General features: G+C 55.0%; 3 protein-coding genes across 3 annotated transcripts; 1 reads left to right on the forward strand and 2 right to left on the reverse strand.

The window, feature by feature from the left end:
- Nucleotides 1-112: 112 nt before the first annotated feature.
- On the reverse strand, nucleotides 113-1309 carry KVR01_005322 (uncharacterized protein; the record flags this gene model as incomplete). The annotated part of the gene is made up of 3 exons (XM_044786498.1): nucleotides 113-330; nucleotides 385-775; nucleotides 827-1309. The coding sequence occupies 3 exons, from the start codon at nucleotides 1307-1309 to the stop codon at nucleotides 113-115; spliced, it is 1092 nt and encodes a 363-aa protein (XP_044645767.1).
- A 3364-nt stretch (nucleotides 1310-4673) lies between these two features.
- KVR01_005318 (uncharacterized protein) lies at nucleotides 4674-8676 on the reverse strand. Its single transcript, XM_044783305.1, has 5 exons — nucleotides 7795-8676; nucleotides 6591-7128; nucleotides 6385-6457; nucleotides 6306-6325; nucleotides 4674-6182 (listed from the first exon to the last, which is right to left on the reverse strand). Exons 2-5 carry the CDS (start codon nucleotides 6638-6640, stop codon nucleotides 5771-5773), a joined length of 555 nt encoding a protein of 184 aa, XP_044645763.1. The 5' UTR covers nucleotides 6641-7128; nucleotides 7795-8676; the 3' UTR covers nucleotides 4674-5770.
- Nucleotides 8677-9137: 461 nt separating this feature from the next.
- On the forward strand, nucleotides 9138-14346 carry KVR01_005196 (DNA-directed RNA polymerase I core subunit RPA135). Its single transcript, XM_044794036.1, has 3 exons — nucleotides 9138-10033; nucleotides 10088-10573; nucleotides 10630-14346. Exons 2-3 carry the CDS (start codon nucleotides 10103-10105, stop codon nucleotides 13870-13872), a joined length of 3714 nt encoding a protein of 1237 aa, XP_044645641.1. The 5' UTR covers nucleotides 9138-10033; nucleotides 10088-10102; the 3' UTR covers nucleotides 13873-14346.
- The last annotated feature ends 518 nt before the right edge of the window (nucleotides 14347-14864 follow it).

The following is a 14864-nucleotide window of genomic DNA, read 5'->3' on the forward strand; positions in this document are numbered from 1 at the left end:
ATTTATTCAATATGTGAACATAAAAGACATTTGGCTGGACCTCAACAAGACTCGTCCACACTGGAGAAGCTGCAGTCCCGAACGCCATGGTTTTCCGCCCCCGCGCCTATAATCAGAATGCCGTGAAGGCAAGCTCATACACAAACCCCAGAGTCATCTGTCCATGCTGCTTCATGTGGTTATAATTAACCGTCGCGAGGGTGTCACCATCCGTGTGTATATACGGAGAAGTCTTCTCGAATGGTGCCTCAATGACAAACGCTGATTGATAGCCGGCCTCAGTGGCAGAAGCAAAATCCGAGCTGAGGGTCAAGTTGTCAGTCATGCAATCTCATTGTTCCAACTACACAGACGGTGAAATTTTGGCTTACCAAGCATAGCCACACTTTGTCTCCGTATAGGGAATGTCACAGTAGGTGTCCACGATCATTTTTATGAACTCGGTCAACTCCTTGTTCACATAGTCCGTCACGACCCCAAGTGTCTCGGTCTGCATGCCAGCGGAGTACCCGGTCATGTCTTGCTCCAGCATGGCAGCAACATCACGGCCCTCGGCAGCGTAGGCGTCAAACACGGCCTGTGAGCCGAGAAGGCCCGCCTCCTCAGCGGAGTACCAATGGAACTCGACCGTGTTCACAGCCTCTCCCGCCAGGACCTCCGGCGACGTTAGGTAGACCCGGAGGGCCTCCAGGATCGTCATGGAGCCAGACCCATTGTCGTCAGCGCCAGGGGCTCGGGAAGTCTGCTGGTTGGACGCCTTCCAGTTGACACTGTCCTGGTGGGCGCCAATGACGATCGTCGATGCAGTCTTGCCAGGTATCTTGACAATGATCGAGTCCTGGTTCCATTTCGGGTGCGCGAACGCCTCGACAGTCGCGCCCAGGCTCGATGTCACGCCTGCCTCGACAAGGGTCGTGTTGACTATGTCGAGGAGCCAAGCTGAAGACTGAGCACCGTACCCACCCTTGTAATAGCGGTTTTGGAAGGTGGAAAATGTCGTCAGCCTGGACTTCATGAGGTCGGTCGACAACGAGCCAAAGAGCGGCTTGACGTCTGCGCTGTGTGAGGCAGCGCTTGGGTATGCGTATTTCTTGGCCGCGGATGTCAGACTTGCGGCGCCGAGGTTCGAAGAGTAGGTCTTATCAATAAAGCCAGTGCCTTCGAGGCGGAGATTGCGCTTCTCCTCCTGCGTTACCCATTTCTGCTCATTTTCGAGCTGGACTAAAAAAGTCTCTTCGCCCAGCGCCGGGCGAGGAGGGACCGCTGCGGCAGCGAAACTGAGGAATTGAAGAAGGGCTTGAGCTTTCATCGTTGCCCTAAGGAGAGGATCAGAGGATGATTGTTGGTGGTAAAGAGCTCAGACTCAAGTCCGCTTCTCCCAAACGTCTTTAATGTTTATCCAACAGCGATATACCTACTGGGGAGTTGGTTATCGGCTATGTCTTTCGCCTTCACAGCTGCCCTTCGGAACAGCACCCATTAAATTTTGCCCGATGCGCCCATTCGAAGAGCTCCTAGCTGCCTAAAGAGGCATGTCCCCTTTTGACTGGGACATCCGTGGCGATCACCACAGCCAAGAAAAGCCAAGACTTGTCGAGCTTCCCGAAAGAGCCAAGGCACCAGTGATATATTTATTGGGGCTCCATCCAATGTGATACTCGGCCTTCGGCCTGGTGGAATGTGATGAGATGACTTGACTACTAGCTTCATATATGGAGTTTGTGCATGCGAACACGGCACCAAAAGCCACACGTGAGTGCAGAGCATGACCGGCGTCGACAATCCTGGTCAGTCAAGGACTCTCTTCTGGTGGGCAGAATCAACGTGTCTTATTCTTCTTGCCCCGACTACCCCTCCCGGAATTGTAGTATCCGAGAAAATGAGGCAAGGTGATTCTGCAGTTTCTTGTAGTAGTTTGAATCTGGCGCCGTCGACTTCGGGATGCGTCCTAGCCTTGTGCGTGCGGCACAAGGCTGAGGCCAGGTGCCCACGCAATGTAGTCTCTGTGTACTTTTATTAGCGGTGTATTTTCTTAGTAACCAAACGCTGAGTCTTGAGCGTGTACCACTATATGAAGGCGCCACATATGTTTTATATGTATGGGGATTAGAAACGAAACCACTAAGTATTGCTCTGGTCAGACTCTCTTTGATTTGGAACGTCCTGTGGTCGGATTGAGACTGTGGAATGAGAACGGTGGTAAGGTGTCATGCATGCATTTCGGTCTTGATTCATTCTCAAGCCCAGAATACAACTCCGCCTAGCGAGACCAAACACACGCTACACTCGCAGCAGTTACCTTCGATCATGTTGGATTGTAAGTGTTGGAAAACATTGGTTGAGACAGACACCATGCGAAAACACAAGGAGTGATTGGTCTTGTTACTTCCATCAGGCCTAAAGGTTGTCGAATGATGCGCATGTAAGCCAGGACTTGTTTGCTTGATCTAGATACTAGAACTTTCCATGCAAGCTATGGGATGAACTTTTGCAAATTCATTCTTTTGAATGAGAAAGTTTACTGCCCCATTGAACCCAATTGTTCAGAAATCCCAATGAGGTGAATAATAATGTTGCATATGGAAAATATACTAAGATCGTGAAGTCTAAGAAGATCACTTGCTGGACCTTGCCGGCTTGTAATAATGGCATAGTATGCTACCTTCTTTGTCCTGGGAAAGAACTACGGCAATTGGAAATTATAGAGGTAGTCCGTTACTTACCTAGGTACTCTTCTAGGTGGACTGGATTGATATTTAACGGGAACATATGTAGTCTTAGAACTGGATTTTACTTACCTACTGTTCCTCATGAGTTCTTAGTTGCCTCGCCTCTCTTGAACAATAGCACCTTTGTATTCAATTAACTTTGAAATGGTTCCCCACACTATAGCAGTGCAATGACTGGCAGTGTTTAAAAAGACTTAATTTAAAGCACAGCCTACTAGTTGCCCAGTCTCTTGGGGTCATCCCCCGTGCTTCAGTATTGACAGATAATCTATGGTCCGAGCCAAATTGTTATATGCGTGAAAAGCGCTACTTCTTTGATCAAATCTAATTCGCTGGATACCTTACCTTCTATATGGGCGGTGAAGAGGTACAGCTCCTCGGAAGGCGTCTCAGCAGTATCAAAATCGCCGGTAGAGCAAGTCGCAAAATTTAGTGGAGGATGTCCAGCCCAAAGTCATGCTGGAATAAACCTAGGACTTGAGGTCTGCCTTGATGCGGGTAGACAGGCGCTATTCCAGTCGTTGCCGAGGCCAGCAGCGCGAATGTGAGATGCCTACTCTGGTTTGTACAGCTGGCCATGGGCCGGGTAGTTAGTTGTCTTAATGGCGACGTGGGTTCCATGAGGAAAGTATTCGTGAACGGTCTCGCCAGACACGGGGAGCTGGCTGGCCGTGAAGGACGCGGCGGGCGTGATTATTTTAACAGAGTAGAGACAATGTCGGTTATCGAGGAAGGGCACTGCAAGAGGTCTTGGCTGTGTGTGGTCTACAAGAGATGCGGTCTACGCTGCCACGGCTAGATCCGACGGCGGGAAAAATAGCCGAAGTTTTTTTATGTGATGTACTTGGCGCCGTGACCGTACATATTGACATCGGCCCTCGTGTCTGTCTCTCCGCGACAAGGTCAAACTGACATTCTGACCTCATTATTTGGGGCCGCCGGCACTAGCATCGACTGTCCCGCCGTGCACACAAAGGGGGAGAGACGATGCAAGTTATCCTGTCAGGTCTTCATGCGTGCCCGTGGCAGCTGGGCATCGAAACTCGTGATCCCCTCCCAGCTTTCGCGCCCCTCGAATCAAAGACATGCAAGCCAAGACCCGCGATATCATTGACGGAAATAGACAGACACGCCGTCTCTTGTCACCCGCCGAAGCTGGTCGGGTCGGACGTGGCTGCCCGCGAGATAACATCAAATGCACATGCACGCACACGCCCGCTGCGCGCCCGAGGGAGGACTGACTGTGACGAATCTGAGACCCGTAGAACAAGGCCAGGCTCCGAGACAGAAAAGGAACCCATGGAGAGGGAAATTGCGCGTGCGTGTGTATGTGTGTGCTGTATGAAGCACAAGACGGGGACAGGACTGTGTGTGCTTGGTGTTCGTTTCGTGCATTTGAGCGGTGGCCCGCTTGCCAGACTGCCGGTTGCTGGGCTGGGCGCCGGGGCTTGTTGCTCGCTTGCTGGGTGCCAGTGCAGCTGGCCCTGCTTGGGGGGTGGTCTGGGGGTGGGTGGTGGTGCCGCTGCGCTGGCTGTCAAGCTGCATCATGCACGACCACGTCAACGGGGCGGCGCACCCCTCCACAAGGCCCCCCCTTCCCTCCCTGGCTGGCTCCCCAGACCGACAAGGTCATTCACTCCCCACGCTGTCGATAGGATGAGAATTATTCTTTTGAAATTCCCGCAACATGAAAAAAAGGAAAAAGAGAGCAGGCAAAGGGGTAAAAAAAAAAAAACGGACGCGGCCCGGGAGACTTCTCTCTCTCTAGTCTAGGCCCGACCCTGGGAAAACCGGGAAGCCAAAAAAGCTTGGGGCCTGAGAGGGGTGTCGAGTTGTGAGTGAATGGGATAATACAGGAACACGTCGGCTCGGCAGCCAATCAGCCACCTGAGACGGGCTTCTTCTTTGCTCTCGCGATGCGAATGAGGACGTGCCAACTCACACTTGCCGCACAGACGGGTAAGACTTCAAGAAGCGCCCCCCATCAATTCCTTTTGGCGGCCGCTCCCTTTCGATTTCGATCTGATCTCTCTCTTCCTCACCATCCATCCCTTTTTGATTTCTCCCCTACGCTCGCCTTGCCCTGTTGCTCTTTTCAGCTCGGCTGTTCTGGCCTCTGACCTCCTCTGACGCCCCTTCGCCCTGGCCTGGCCCTCCAGGCATTGCGCCCCTGACCGCACTCGTCGCCTCGACGTCGGGGTCCCTGGCTGGTCTGAGCTTGGGGCAATTTCCATCTTTGTCAAGTCTTCCCAGGATCCTGCCCGACCCAATCCCCACAACCACGTTTTTTCCTTGCCGGGTCGACCTCTACCAGTTTTCTTTCACTTCTTGCCTGTCAACTTCTGGTACTTTGCCCTTTTACTACATTGTCACCCCAGGGAATATCATCGAGTGATTGAGATTTCTGGTATATAATTCTCATGCTGATGCTGTGTGGCTCATGCTCATGGCTTCGTCATCATTGATGTGATTACCCAGGTATATCCATCAGAAATCCTCAAAATATTCAAACTACCCCATGCGCGTCGCAGGCCATGCATAGAACTTCTTTCGCAAGGTATGTGTGCAAGGAAAATAAGCAAGGACACAAGAAAAGCCAGGCGGACTTGGTCGTCGTCCCCAAGGCGACCGCCCGATCATCACTCTTCTCAATTCGGATGGTGACAGGAGACCTTCTCTCCCAGCCCGTGGGGGCGTTGCCTTTGATGCGATGAAAACAATGTCGGCACGTGTCATTCGGAGTCAAAGTCGGGGGAAGACAGAGGCGCAACCCGGGGCAGTCCAGATGGAAGAACAGTGTTCAAAACAGTCCATGCCGCAGGCCCTCCGGGATACTTGAGAGTGGTAGGTTTTTTTTTTGGTGTGAAGTGGTCGTCGCCGGCCAAGATGTGAAACGTCTTTCGAACCCAGAGCTGCCCGCCGCCGCCGTCGTTACGAGGCCCCGCTGCGCCAAAAAGAAGCGACCGACTTGATCCGGGATTGAGTTCCCAAAGCAGTGCCGGGTCGGATGAGAGAAGGGAATCGTTCGAGGCCGGGCACCTTCATCTGCTGTGAGCGAACTTCACCAGCCACTGGAGGACCGCGTCGAGGTTGGTCTCTTCCTTGGCCGAGATGCCATAGCACGAGACTTCTCGGTGGCCGATGCTCTTTAGGTCCATGGCGTCGATCAGCTCATCCACGGTCAACTTGTCCGGAAGATCAGACTTGTTGCCCAGGACGAGAAGGGGAATACCCTCCAGGGTCGGACTGCTCATGACCGAATGGAGCTCCTCGCGCGCCTGAGACAGGAGCTCAATGTCCGCGATATCCACGATGAAGACGATCGCGTTGACGCCCCGACAGTACCTCTCCCACATGGTCCGAAACCGGGGCTGCCCTCCGAGGTCCCAGCACTTTAGGGTCACATGCCCCTGTTGTACCTTCTTCATGTTGAAGCCGACCGTTGGGATCGAACTGCGCGCCGCCTCGGTTAGTCAAAGTTGCAAACAGCGCCGCAGTGGTGAGAAGCCTCCCCCAGGAAATTGCAGCGTCGCGACAGTCACCGCGGTCTGAGAAAGGAATGAAGGGTGCGCTTACTCGATGGTGAACTCGCCGCCCTGGGAGACGATGCTGTCAGTTTTGCGTGGATCGACCGGGGTCAGCAACGGGAACCTACCGATAACACCCTCAGCAGGGAAGTCTTTCCTGCATTCTGGAGGCCTATCATGGTGACGTCCATCTCCGTTGCCCTGTGCAATGCGATTAGAATGATTCGGCTGCTGGAGACGAGGACGGGAATCTCTAGCGGCCGGGCAGCTCAAGAGATGCGGGCACGCAGGCACGGGTCACTCAGGGATGAGTTGTCCGGTGGTGTAGGCTTACCAGAAAGTTCTGAGTAACCAGTCGTACACCTTACGAAAAAGGCCCGCCATGATCCGAGCTTACTGGGCACTTCGAAACTCGACTAAGTGTGTGTTTGTGAAGAAGAGAGAGAAGGAGGTTCAGGTGTGAGGTATGAGGCGACGAGGAGAGGCCCGAGCGTCGAGTGATGTTGAGCTTCGCCGAAGAGACGATGGACAAGCGCGGGGTGTGCGATCGGCCGGGCTGCTTTCAGGGTCCCTGCGCCGTGGTATCTTCTTTTTTTTCTTGGCTTGGCAAAGCGCGCCAGGTGGGGAGGGCTGCTGACGGCGAAGGGTTGACGCAGCCACAGGATGCTAGGATGCTCTCGGGGGCTCTATGCGATCAGCGGACGGTTCGTTTCTCTGTTGTCGCGCATCGAGGATATTGAGTGATATGGGCGAGCCGGCTTGGTGGGAGCGCGAAAACTCTCCACCTCGAAAAATGGGGGCGCAAAGTCGATGCCGGACGGGGTTCCTTGCGTTGGGACGTGCGAAGGGGAGCAGCGGCTAGGACTGGGGTTCTATTCGTTAGAGTGGAGCTGTCAGAACGGACGACGAGACCTTGTAAACGCGGGACGGTGCTTAGAATAGCGACTGCAGACGTGAGGAGCGCTTGAATATGAAATACTGGAGGCACGTGAACAGCACAGTCCCAAAAAGGCAGAGAGTGCGAGAGATGCGAAGCGACAGGCTTGAGTATTCAGACAGCCAGCCAGGCGACAGCCAGGCGACAGAGGAGGGCGGCACTGCGATCGGACCGATCTATCTTTCTGCAATGCATGCCTCTCGGACCCGTAGGACAGAACCCGCGGGGCAACGCGAGAGGACGACGTGCCCCGGGAGAAGCCGCCTCTGGCGGACCAACACCCGGCTGGAGTCTGGCCTAGTTGCAGTGCAGTGCATGCATTCTGTAACGCGTAACGCGAGCAGCCCCCGGGACATTCGACATTCGACATTCGACGACGGTCTGGGGGCGTCTAGGTCGAGAGCAGTGTAAGGTATGCAGGAAGACGTGAGGCTGCCGCTGGGCACTCCCAGATACTGCAGGGACTGGTTGCAGACAGAGACGCAGGACGGAGACGCAGGACGGAGACGGACGCTGGTTACTCGACTCCTGGCACTGCTTGCTGCTAGGTAGGGTTCGTGGCTTGGGATCTGCCATGTTTCCATGTAGATTACACACATACCTCGTGACAAGTGGGCCGTGTCGCGGGAGCAGAGCAGGCACCAGGGGGCATCGCCCAGCGGAGGAGCCCCGATGAAGAAGGAAGAATCGTCCTCTTTTTTTCCTTTTGCGGCGGCTGTCCTGGTGACCGACGTCCCGGGCAGTCGAGGGAAGAGGCGTGGGGTTTTTGCTGGCCGAGAGAAGTAAAACTGCAGGAGGACTGGCCAAGTGAGAAGATGCACAATGTTCAACGGCGGGGTCAGGGAGCTCGGGATGATTGGGCGGCCGGCCGTCTTATGTGTGCGACCCCCAGAACAAAGGCCCAAGTAACAACCACGACAGGTCTGCGCTGCTCTGGACCTGGTCACCCACAACAACACCGGCAGCAAGGGATGCAGGGCGCAGGGTTGTGGTACAGAAATCTAAAGTGGCCTCCCAAGGGTCTCTCTGCAGCGGGAAGAGATGATGCAGTGCAGTGCGGGCGGGTGTCGAGCGGGGCCCCCTCATGGGACTGTGTGGGCGGATGACGAGGGCGATGATGATGATGGCCACCTGGGCAGTAGCGGGCACCGGGGGCGGTTGGGGTTCGAGGAGTGAAGAGGAACCTGGAGCGTCAGGCCCCAGCTACGAAAATTCGTCAGGAGCAGCAAGGAGCAAGGAGCAGGGAGCAGGGAGCAGGGAGCAAGGAGCAGGGTCGGGTAGCGGAGTCTAAGGCAAGGCAAAGGCAAGGCAAGGCAAGGCAAGGCAGGCAGCATGTGTGTGTGTTATGCAGGCTCTCAGGCTCTCAGGCTCCCAGGCTCTCTCTGTGGTGCAGGCGTGGGTGCAGGTGTGGTGCGGGAGCAAATCTGCATGCACCATGTGCTATTTCCAACGCTGGTTGCGGACGGAGCTGGGCTGGGCTGCTGTGGCGTGTGGGTGCTAAGGTGAGGTAGAATTGGGCTGCAAGGTGATGCAGCTGGACTGCAGGTGCATATGCATCGCCTCTATGCTCCGCGCAGCGCACCAGCAGAGCCGTGGCAGCATCGGCGACCTGGTTGGCTCACGGCGCCCCTCGGGACCAGCCTGAGGCCGCAATTCGGGCCTGGGTTGGGTCGACAACTTGGGCCTCGATGTCGCGACGGCTCTTTCCTGGCCGGCAGCCCACACGGCGATTCGCTGCTCGGCTGTGGTTCCATCTGGCACCCATGGATAGATACCTCATCACTGCCCTCCCTCCCAGGCCTCCCTCCTCCTCCGCCTGGCCTTGTCTCTGCCCTTCTTCAACGTCCCCTCAGCCCAGCCCCCCCCGCCCCCCCGCGCTGCGTGCCCTGCCAACCTGCCTCGTGCTGGCTGCAGCAGTGGTGCTGCTGCGGCACAGGTACCCAGCTAATGGCAGGGCTCCCTCCCGTCGGCGCAGTGGTCCGTGGGGTGGGTTAGGGGGCCCGGAAGGAAAAGAAGGGTGAAGGGGGGTTGGATGAGAGGGTGACACCGGTTCACCGGCTGGCTTGTGTCGCACCTCAGGCAACCTGCCACATTGTGCGCACATGTCCAATGGCAGCAGTCATCTGTGGCCCAACGAAGCTCTGTGGTGGGTGCAGCAATTCGGCTCAGATCTCGAAACGGGCCCATCACCGCCTAGTCTGCTAGATAGCGTCCTGAACGGGCATGCTCGTTCGTCTGGTAGTCTGGGCCAGCCGGATGGACCTGTACCTTGGGTAGGGTACGGAGGCTGGAGATCCATCTGCTGCTGCTCCATTATCAGCAGTCTGCTTGTCCAAGACTCTGCCTTGCTGTGAATGACTCGGGCCATCTGTCTTACCTACCTCATGGTCAACATGATTCTTCAATGGAAATAGACCGAGTGCTGGGCCATTTTTCGAAGAGACCTGGACCACCTACTCACCTAGGAGCCCGGTAGGTACAAGGTATTTGCTCATGTACATACTCCGTACAGGGTTGCCTGACCAGCCCACCGAGTGGGCTGGCTTGGCTGGGTACCTGGGTAGCATACGCTAGGGGACGTTAGCTATGGCGGGCTGGAGAAAGGAACGAGCAGGGGTCCCCTTATCGCGACCGACCGATAAAGATTTTCAAATCTTTTCGGTACGAAATCGACTTGAACTTTTCTAGCTGCTGTCTTGCATTGACTGCATGGAATTCGCCTGCGTTTCCCCTGGTCTGCTCGGGAAGTTCTGACGAAGGGGCAAGACTCTACGACACCAGACTGTCAAGGTTCCGCATTCCTGACCAAGTGTCGCCCCTTCTGTCCGCCACGACGTGGTGTAAGTTCACGCCCAGGGAGGGTGCACGTCACAGCACCTCTGACCTTCTCACAGACCAGACTGCCCGTCATGGCTCCTCCAAGGACCAAGACCCAATGGGATCACCAGTACAACACCCTGCGCCGTGAAGACCTATTCCGGAATCCTCCCACAGATCACACCGCATATCCTCTCCTACAGATCGCCGTCAACCCCCACATCGAGTCCTTCAACGCCCTCTTCCCCTCCGATGGAAGGCAAGGTCTCATAGCCCATGGTCTGGCAGACATTGGAGCCAAAGTCTACTATGATAGCCCCGATGGCACCTCCGCGAACGCGAGGAACAAGTTGACGATCCGATACAAGAGCGTACAACTTCAAAAGTCGATGCTTCCACCCTCCAACAAGTTCGCAAAGACGCGCGAGATCTTCCCTGCCGAGGCTCGTGAGAGACATGCCACATACCGCGGCAAGTTGACGGCCACTCTCGAATACACAATCAATGACGGGGACCCTTTCGAGTTTGTCCGGGAGTTGGGAAATATGCCCATTATGATCAAGGTAGAGATAATCCTCGGCCGCCACGAATCTTGAACAACCTTCTCACAAGTCAACAGTCAAATAAGTGCCACTTGGAGAACAACTCTCCCGCTCTTCTTGTGAAGAGGAAAGAGGAATCCGAGGAACTCGGCGGCTACTTCATCGTGAACGGAAACGAGAAAATCATCCGAATGTTACTGATGAACAAACGGAACTACCCTCTCGCCATCAATCGTCCGAGTTTCCAGAACCGAGGACACGCATACACCCCCTACGGTATCATCATGCGATGTGTTCGACCTGACGAGACATCCCAGACGAACGTCCTGCACTACTTGAATGACGGCAATGTGACCTTCCGGTTCTCTTGGAGGAAGAACGAGTACCTTGTTCCGGTCATGATGATCATGAAGGCATTGGTCGAGACCAACGACCGGGAGATTTTTGAAGGCTTGATTGGTCTGGCGGGCTCGAAGGGTTCCGAAAACACGTTCCTAACGGACCGTGTCGAGTTGCTCCTCCGCACATACAAGAGCTACGGGCTGTACAGCAAGACGAAAACACGATCATACCTCGGAGAGAAGTTCAGGGTCGTCCTTGGAGTTCCAGACACCATGTCGAATTACGAGGTGGGCACAGAGTTCCTGCGCCGGATCGTGCTTGTCCACCTGGGCAACGTCAACGTCACCGAGGAGCAGGACGCCGACAAGTTCAAAATGCTCCTGTTCATGATTCGAAAGCTGTACGCCCTCGTCGCTGGCGACTGTGCTGTGGACAATCCCGATGCTGTTCAAAACCAGGAGATCCTTTTGGGCGGTTTCTTGTACGGCCAAATATTGAAGGAGCGTCTAGACGAGCTCCTTTCCGTTGGTGTCAGGGCTTCACTCAGAGAGTACTTGAGGAAGAAGCCTGGCAACAACTTCACATCAGACCAGTTTGCCAAGGATTTCCCGGCAGCAATATTCCGGAAGACGACAGAAAACCTCGGGCAGCTTTTGGAGTATTTCCTTTCCACGGGCAACCTGATGAGTCCTTCCGGTTTGGACTTGCAACAGACATCGGGCTTCACTGTGGTTGCCGAGAAGCTTAATTTCCTGCGATTCATCAGCCATTTTCGCATGGTCCATCGTGGTAGCTTCTTTGCTCAACTGAAAACGACAACAGTCCGAAAACTGCTGCCGGAGTCTTGGGGTTTCCTCTGCCCAGTACATACCCCTGATGGTGCTCCTTGTGGTTTGCTCAACCATCTGGCCCACAAGTGTCAAATTATGACGAGCGGGGTAGACGCGTCCTCGGTCCCACAGCTGGCTTTCGAGCTCGGTGTGGTTGGGATATCTTCGGCTGCAACGGACGAGAGTGTCGTTGTAATGCTCGACGGAAGGATCATCGGCTGGTGCAATCCCCAGCAGTCCAAGCGTATCGCCGACACTCTGAGATTCTGGAAGGTGGAAGGTACTCACCGGGTGCCCAAGTCCCTCGAAATCGGTTACGTGCCGCCTTCAAAGGGAGGGTCTTATCCTGGTATTTACATGTCCTCTCAACCTTCGAGGATGGTGAGACCAGTGAAGTACCTGCCGCTGGAGAAGGAGGACTTGGTTGGCCCATATGAGCAACCTTACATGTCGATCGCCTGTGTTGAGAATGAGATCATATCCGGAGAGTCGACGCATGTCGAATTCGACCCTACTAACATCTTGTCCATCTTGGCCAACATGACCCCATTCTCCGACTTCAACCAATCTCCTCGAAACATGTACCAATGTCAAATGGGTAAACAAACCATGGGAACTCCAGGAGCTGCTATCCGTCATCGCACGGACAACAAGATGTACCGTTTGCAAACCGGACAGACGCCTATCGTGAGAGCCCCTCTCCACAATGCCTATGGCTTCGACAACTTCCCCAACGGCACAAACGCTGTCGTCGCAGTCATATCCTATACTGGTTACGACATGGACGACGCTATGATTATCAACAAATCCGCACACGAAAGGGGCTTTGGACACGGCACAATCTACAAGACCAAGAAGATCAGTCTCAAAGACGATTCAAGAACTCGGTCATCCGCCACGATAGAGAAGATGTTCGGTTTCGCACCAAAAGGAACGACTCGGCCATGGCACCGTGACACGCTCGATGAGGATGGTCTCCCTTATATTGGCCAGGAGTTGAAGGCTGGTGACCTTATATGCGCGTGGCACACTGTCTCTCCCGACGGGCACGGCGGACTGGAGAACAAGGATGGAATGACGCACTTCGAAAAGTACAAGGAGGATGAAGTTGCGTACGTTGAGGAAGTCCGGATAATCGGCAGTGAGAACGGCAACGAGCCCGCCCAAAACCTGTCCATCAAATTCCGGATACCCCGTTCTCCCACCATTGGCGACAAGTTCTCATCTAGGCACGGCCAGAAAGGTGTTTGCTCTCAAAAATGGCCGTCCATCGATCTGCCATTTTCGGAGTCGGGAATCCAGCCTGATGTGATTATTAACCCTCACGCTTTCCCGTCTCGTATGACTATTGGCATGTTTGTGGAATCACTTGCGGGTAAGGCGGGTGCATTGCACGGCCTGGCCCAAGATTCGACGCCCTTCAGGTTCGACGAGCAGAACACCGCCGGCGATTATTTCGGTCACCAGCTGATGAAGGCCGGCTACAACTACCACGGAAACGAGCCTATGTACTCTGGAATCACTGGTGAGGAGTTCGCTGCGGACATCTACATCGGAGTCGTTTACTACCAACGTCTCCGTCACATGGTGAACGACAAGTACCAAGTACGAACCACTGGACCAGTGGTGCCTCTGACGGGTCAGCCCATCAAAGGCAGGAAAAAGGGTGGTGGTATCCGTGTCGGAGAAATGGAACGCGACGCTCTTCTCGCCCATGGTACCGCGTTCCTCTTGCAAGATCGGCTGCTGAACTGCTCAGACTACACAAAGTCGTGGGTCTGCCGCACGTGCGGCTCTTTCCTTTCTGTGCAGCCAACAGTCACGCCGTACGTAGGCAAGAAGAAGACCATCGACACCGTCCGATGTAGGAACTGTGCCAGGCGGCTCGATGATGAAACGGATCTCACAGAGTTGGATGGTGAGATCTGGGAGGACGGTCAAGGTGTTCAATGGGTCGGCGGCGAGGACACGACCGTAATCGTCGTGCCTGGTGCGCTGAAGTACCTGGATGTGGAGCTCGCGGCCATGGGAGTCAAGCTGAAATACCACGTCGACCCGGTCGACAAGGACCGCCCTGGGAAGCGGGTGAAGAAAATTGGACTGGACGGATGGAAGCAAGATGCACCGGCGGTAGCAGTTTCTTCATAGGAGGACAAGGCAAATAGCATACTCGTGGTTTAGCAATGGTCTGTCTAATTTAAGGTCGCACCGATATTGGGTGAGTTTCCGTGGGCAGAGGCCCGCCCAGGTCAACCGGTATTGTTTGGCGACGCCCAGGATGACCCAAGATGGCGCCAGGAAAGCCATGAGGCTTTCTGTCAACTGTCAAAATGACGAGTTCATCACCACTCAGGCTGACAGGGACGCAATTTTTCGCTACCAGTGCTCCCTCCAATCCCAGACAGGGTCGCACATGCGAGGCAAGCTGCATAACCGAGCCCTTTGTTGAACTCGAGGCTCATGTGTGCTGCCGCCCGAGAGCAGCGCTGCTCGACGGGAGCCATGTCTTGGAAAAATCTCCTTTTGTCCTCGCGTCATTGGCATCGCCTGCACGCGTGTCGCCCTCGCATCACACGCTGCTTGGCGAGAGGAGGAAAAGGTGACTGCCGTGGTCTCAACGAGGGAGGCAGAAGGCACCAGATATGTGCCTCGTTGCAATTTGGCCATTGTTGGACTCGGCCTTTAATTTCCAACGGCGTTGCTTTTTTCTCGGGAGACGGCCTGTCTGATCTCGGGAAAAGCACGACCGGCAGGGTGTCCTGAATAAATGAGCGGCATATTGGGACGGCCGCGACCTGCAGAGCTCCCGGCTGGCTGGCGCAGCACGCCTCATCGACCGTATGGTCTCGGCTTGTGTGTGCTGTGCGTGGCCTTTTATATCCGAAAGACAGAGGGCCGAGAGGGAGGCCGTGGAGGCCCGAACGACTGACAAGCTTTTGGCACTCGTCTGGAAATAACGTGGACTGGATATCCCAGGGCTGCTCCTTCCTTCCTACCTTCGTTTGTCTTCGGACGACTGACTGGCAGTCACTCCTTTCCCAAGTGAATCCGCTTCTATTTCGTTTTCTGAGAGATTTAGGGTATTGCGCACGCATTAGTAGCCCTGTCACTGGTCAACACCACAGCTCCGGCTCGTCTTT

This window comes from Diaporthe batatas, assembly GCF_019321695.1.
Source record: "Diaporthe batatas strain CRI 302-4 chromosome Unknown Contig00005, whole genome shotgun sequence".
NCBI classification, from domain to species: domain Eukaryota; kingdom Fungi; phylum Ascomycota; class Sordariomycetes; order Diaporthales; family Diaporthaceae; genus Diaporthe; species Diaporthe batatas.

What these genes read in the sequence shown, in the direction of transcription:
- KVR01_005318 (XM_044783305.1), bottom strand. Translation starts at nt 6,640, where the DNA reads ATGGCGGGCCTTTTTCGTAAGGTGTACGACTGGTTACTCAGAACTTTC. An exon ending in TGGTTACTCAGAACTTTCTG is followed by an intron (nt 6,458 to 6,590) that starts GTAAGCCTACAC and finishes CGCATTGCACAG; the next exon opens with GGCAACGGAGATGGACGTCA. An exon ending in CCCTGCTGAGGGTGTTATCG is followed by an intron (nt 6,326 to 6,384) that starts GTAGGTTCCCGT and finishes ATCGTCTCCCAG; the next exon opens with GGCGGCGAGTTCACCATCGA.
- KVR01_005196 (XM_044794036.1), top strand. Translation starts at nt 10,103, where the DNA reads ATGGCTCCTCCAAGGACCAAGACCCAATGGGATCACCAGTACAACACC. An exon ending in ATATGCCCATTATGATCAAG is followed by an intron (nt 10,574 to 10,629) that starts GTAGAGATAATC and finishes ACAAGTCAACAG; the next exon opens with TCAAATAAGTGCCACTTGGA.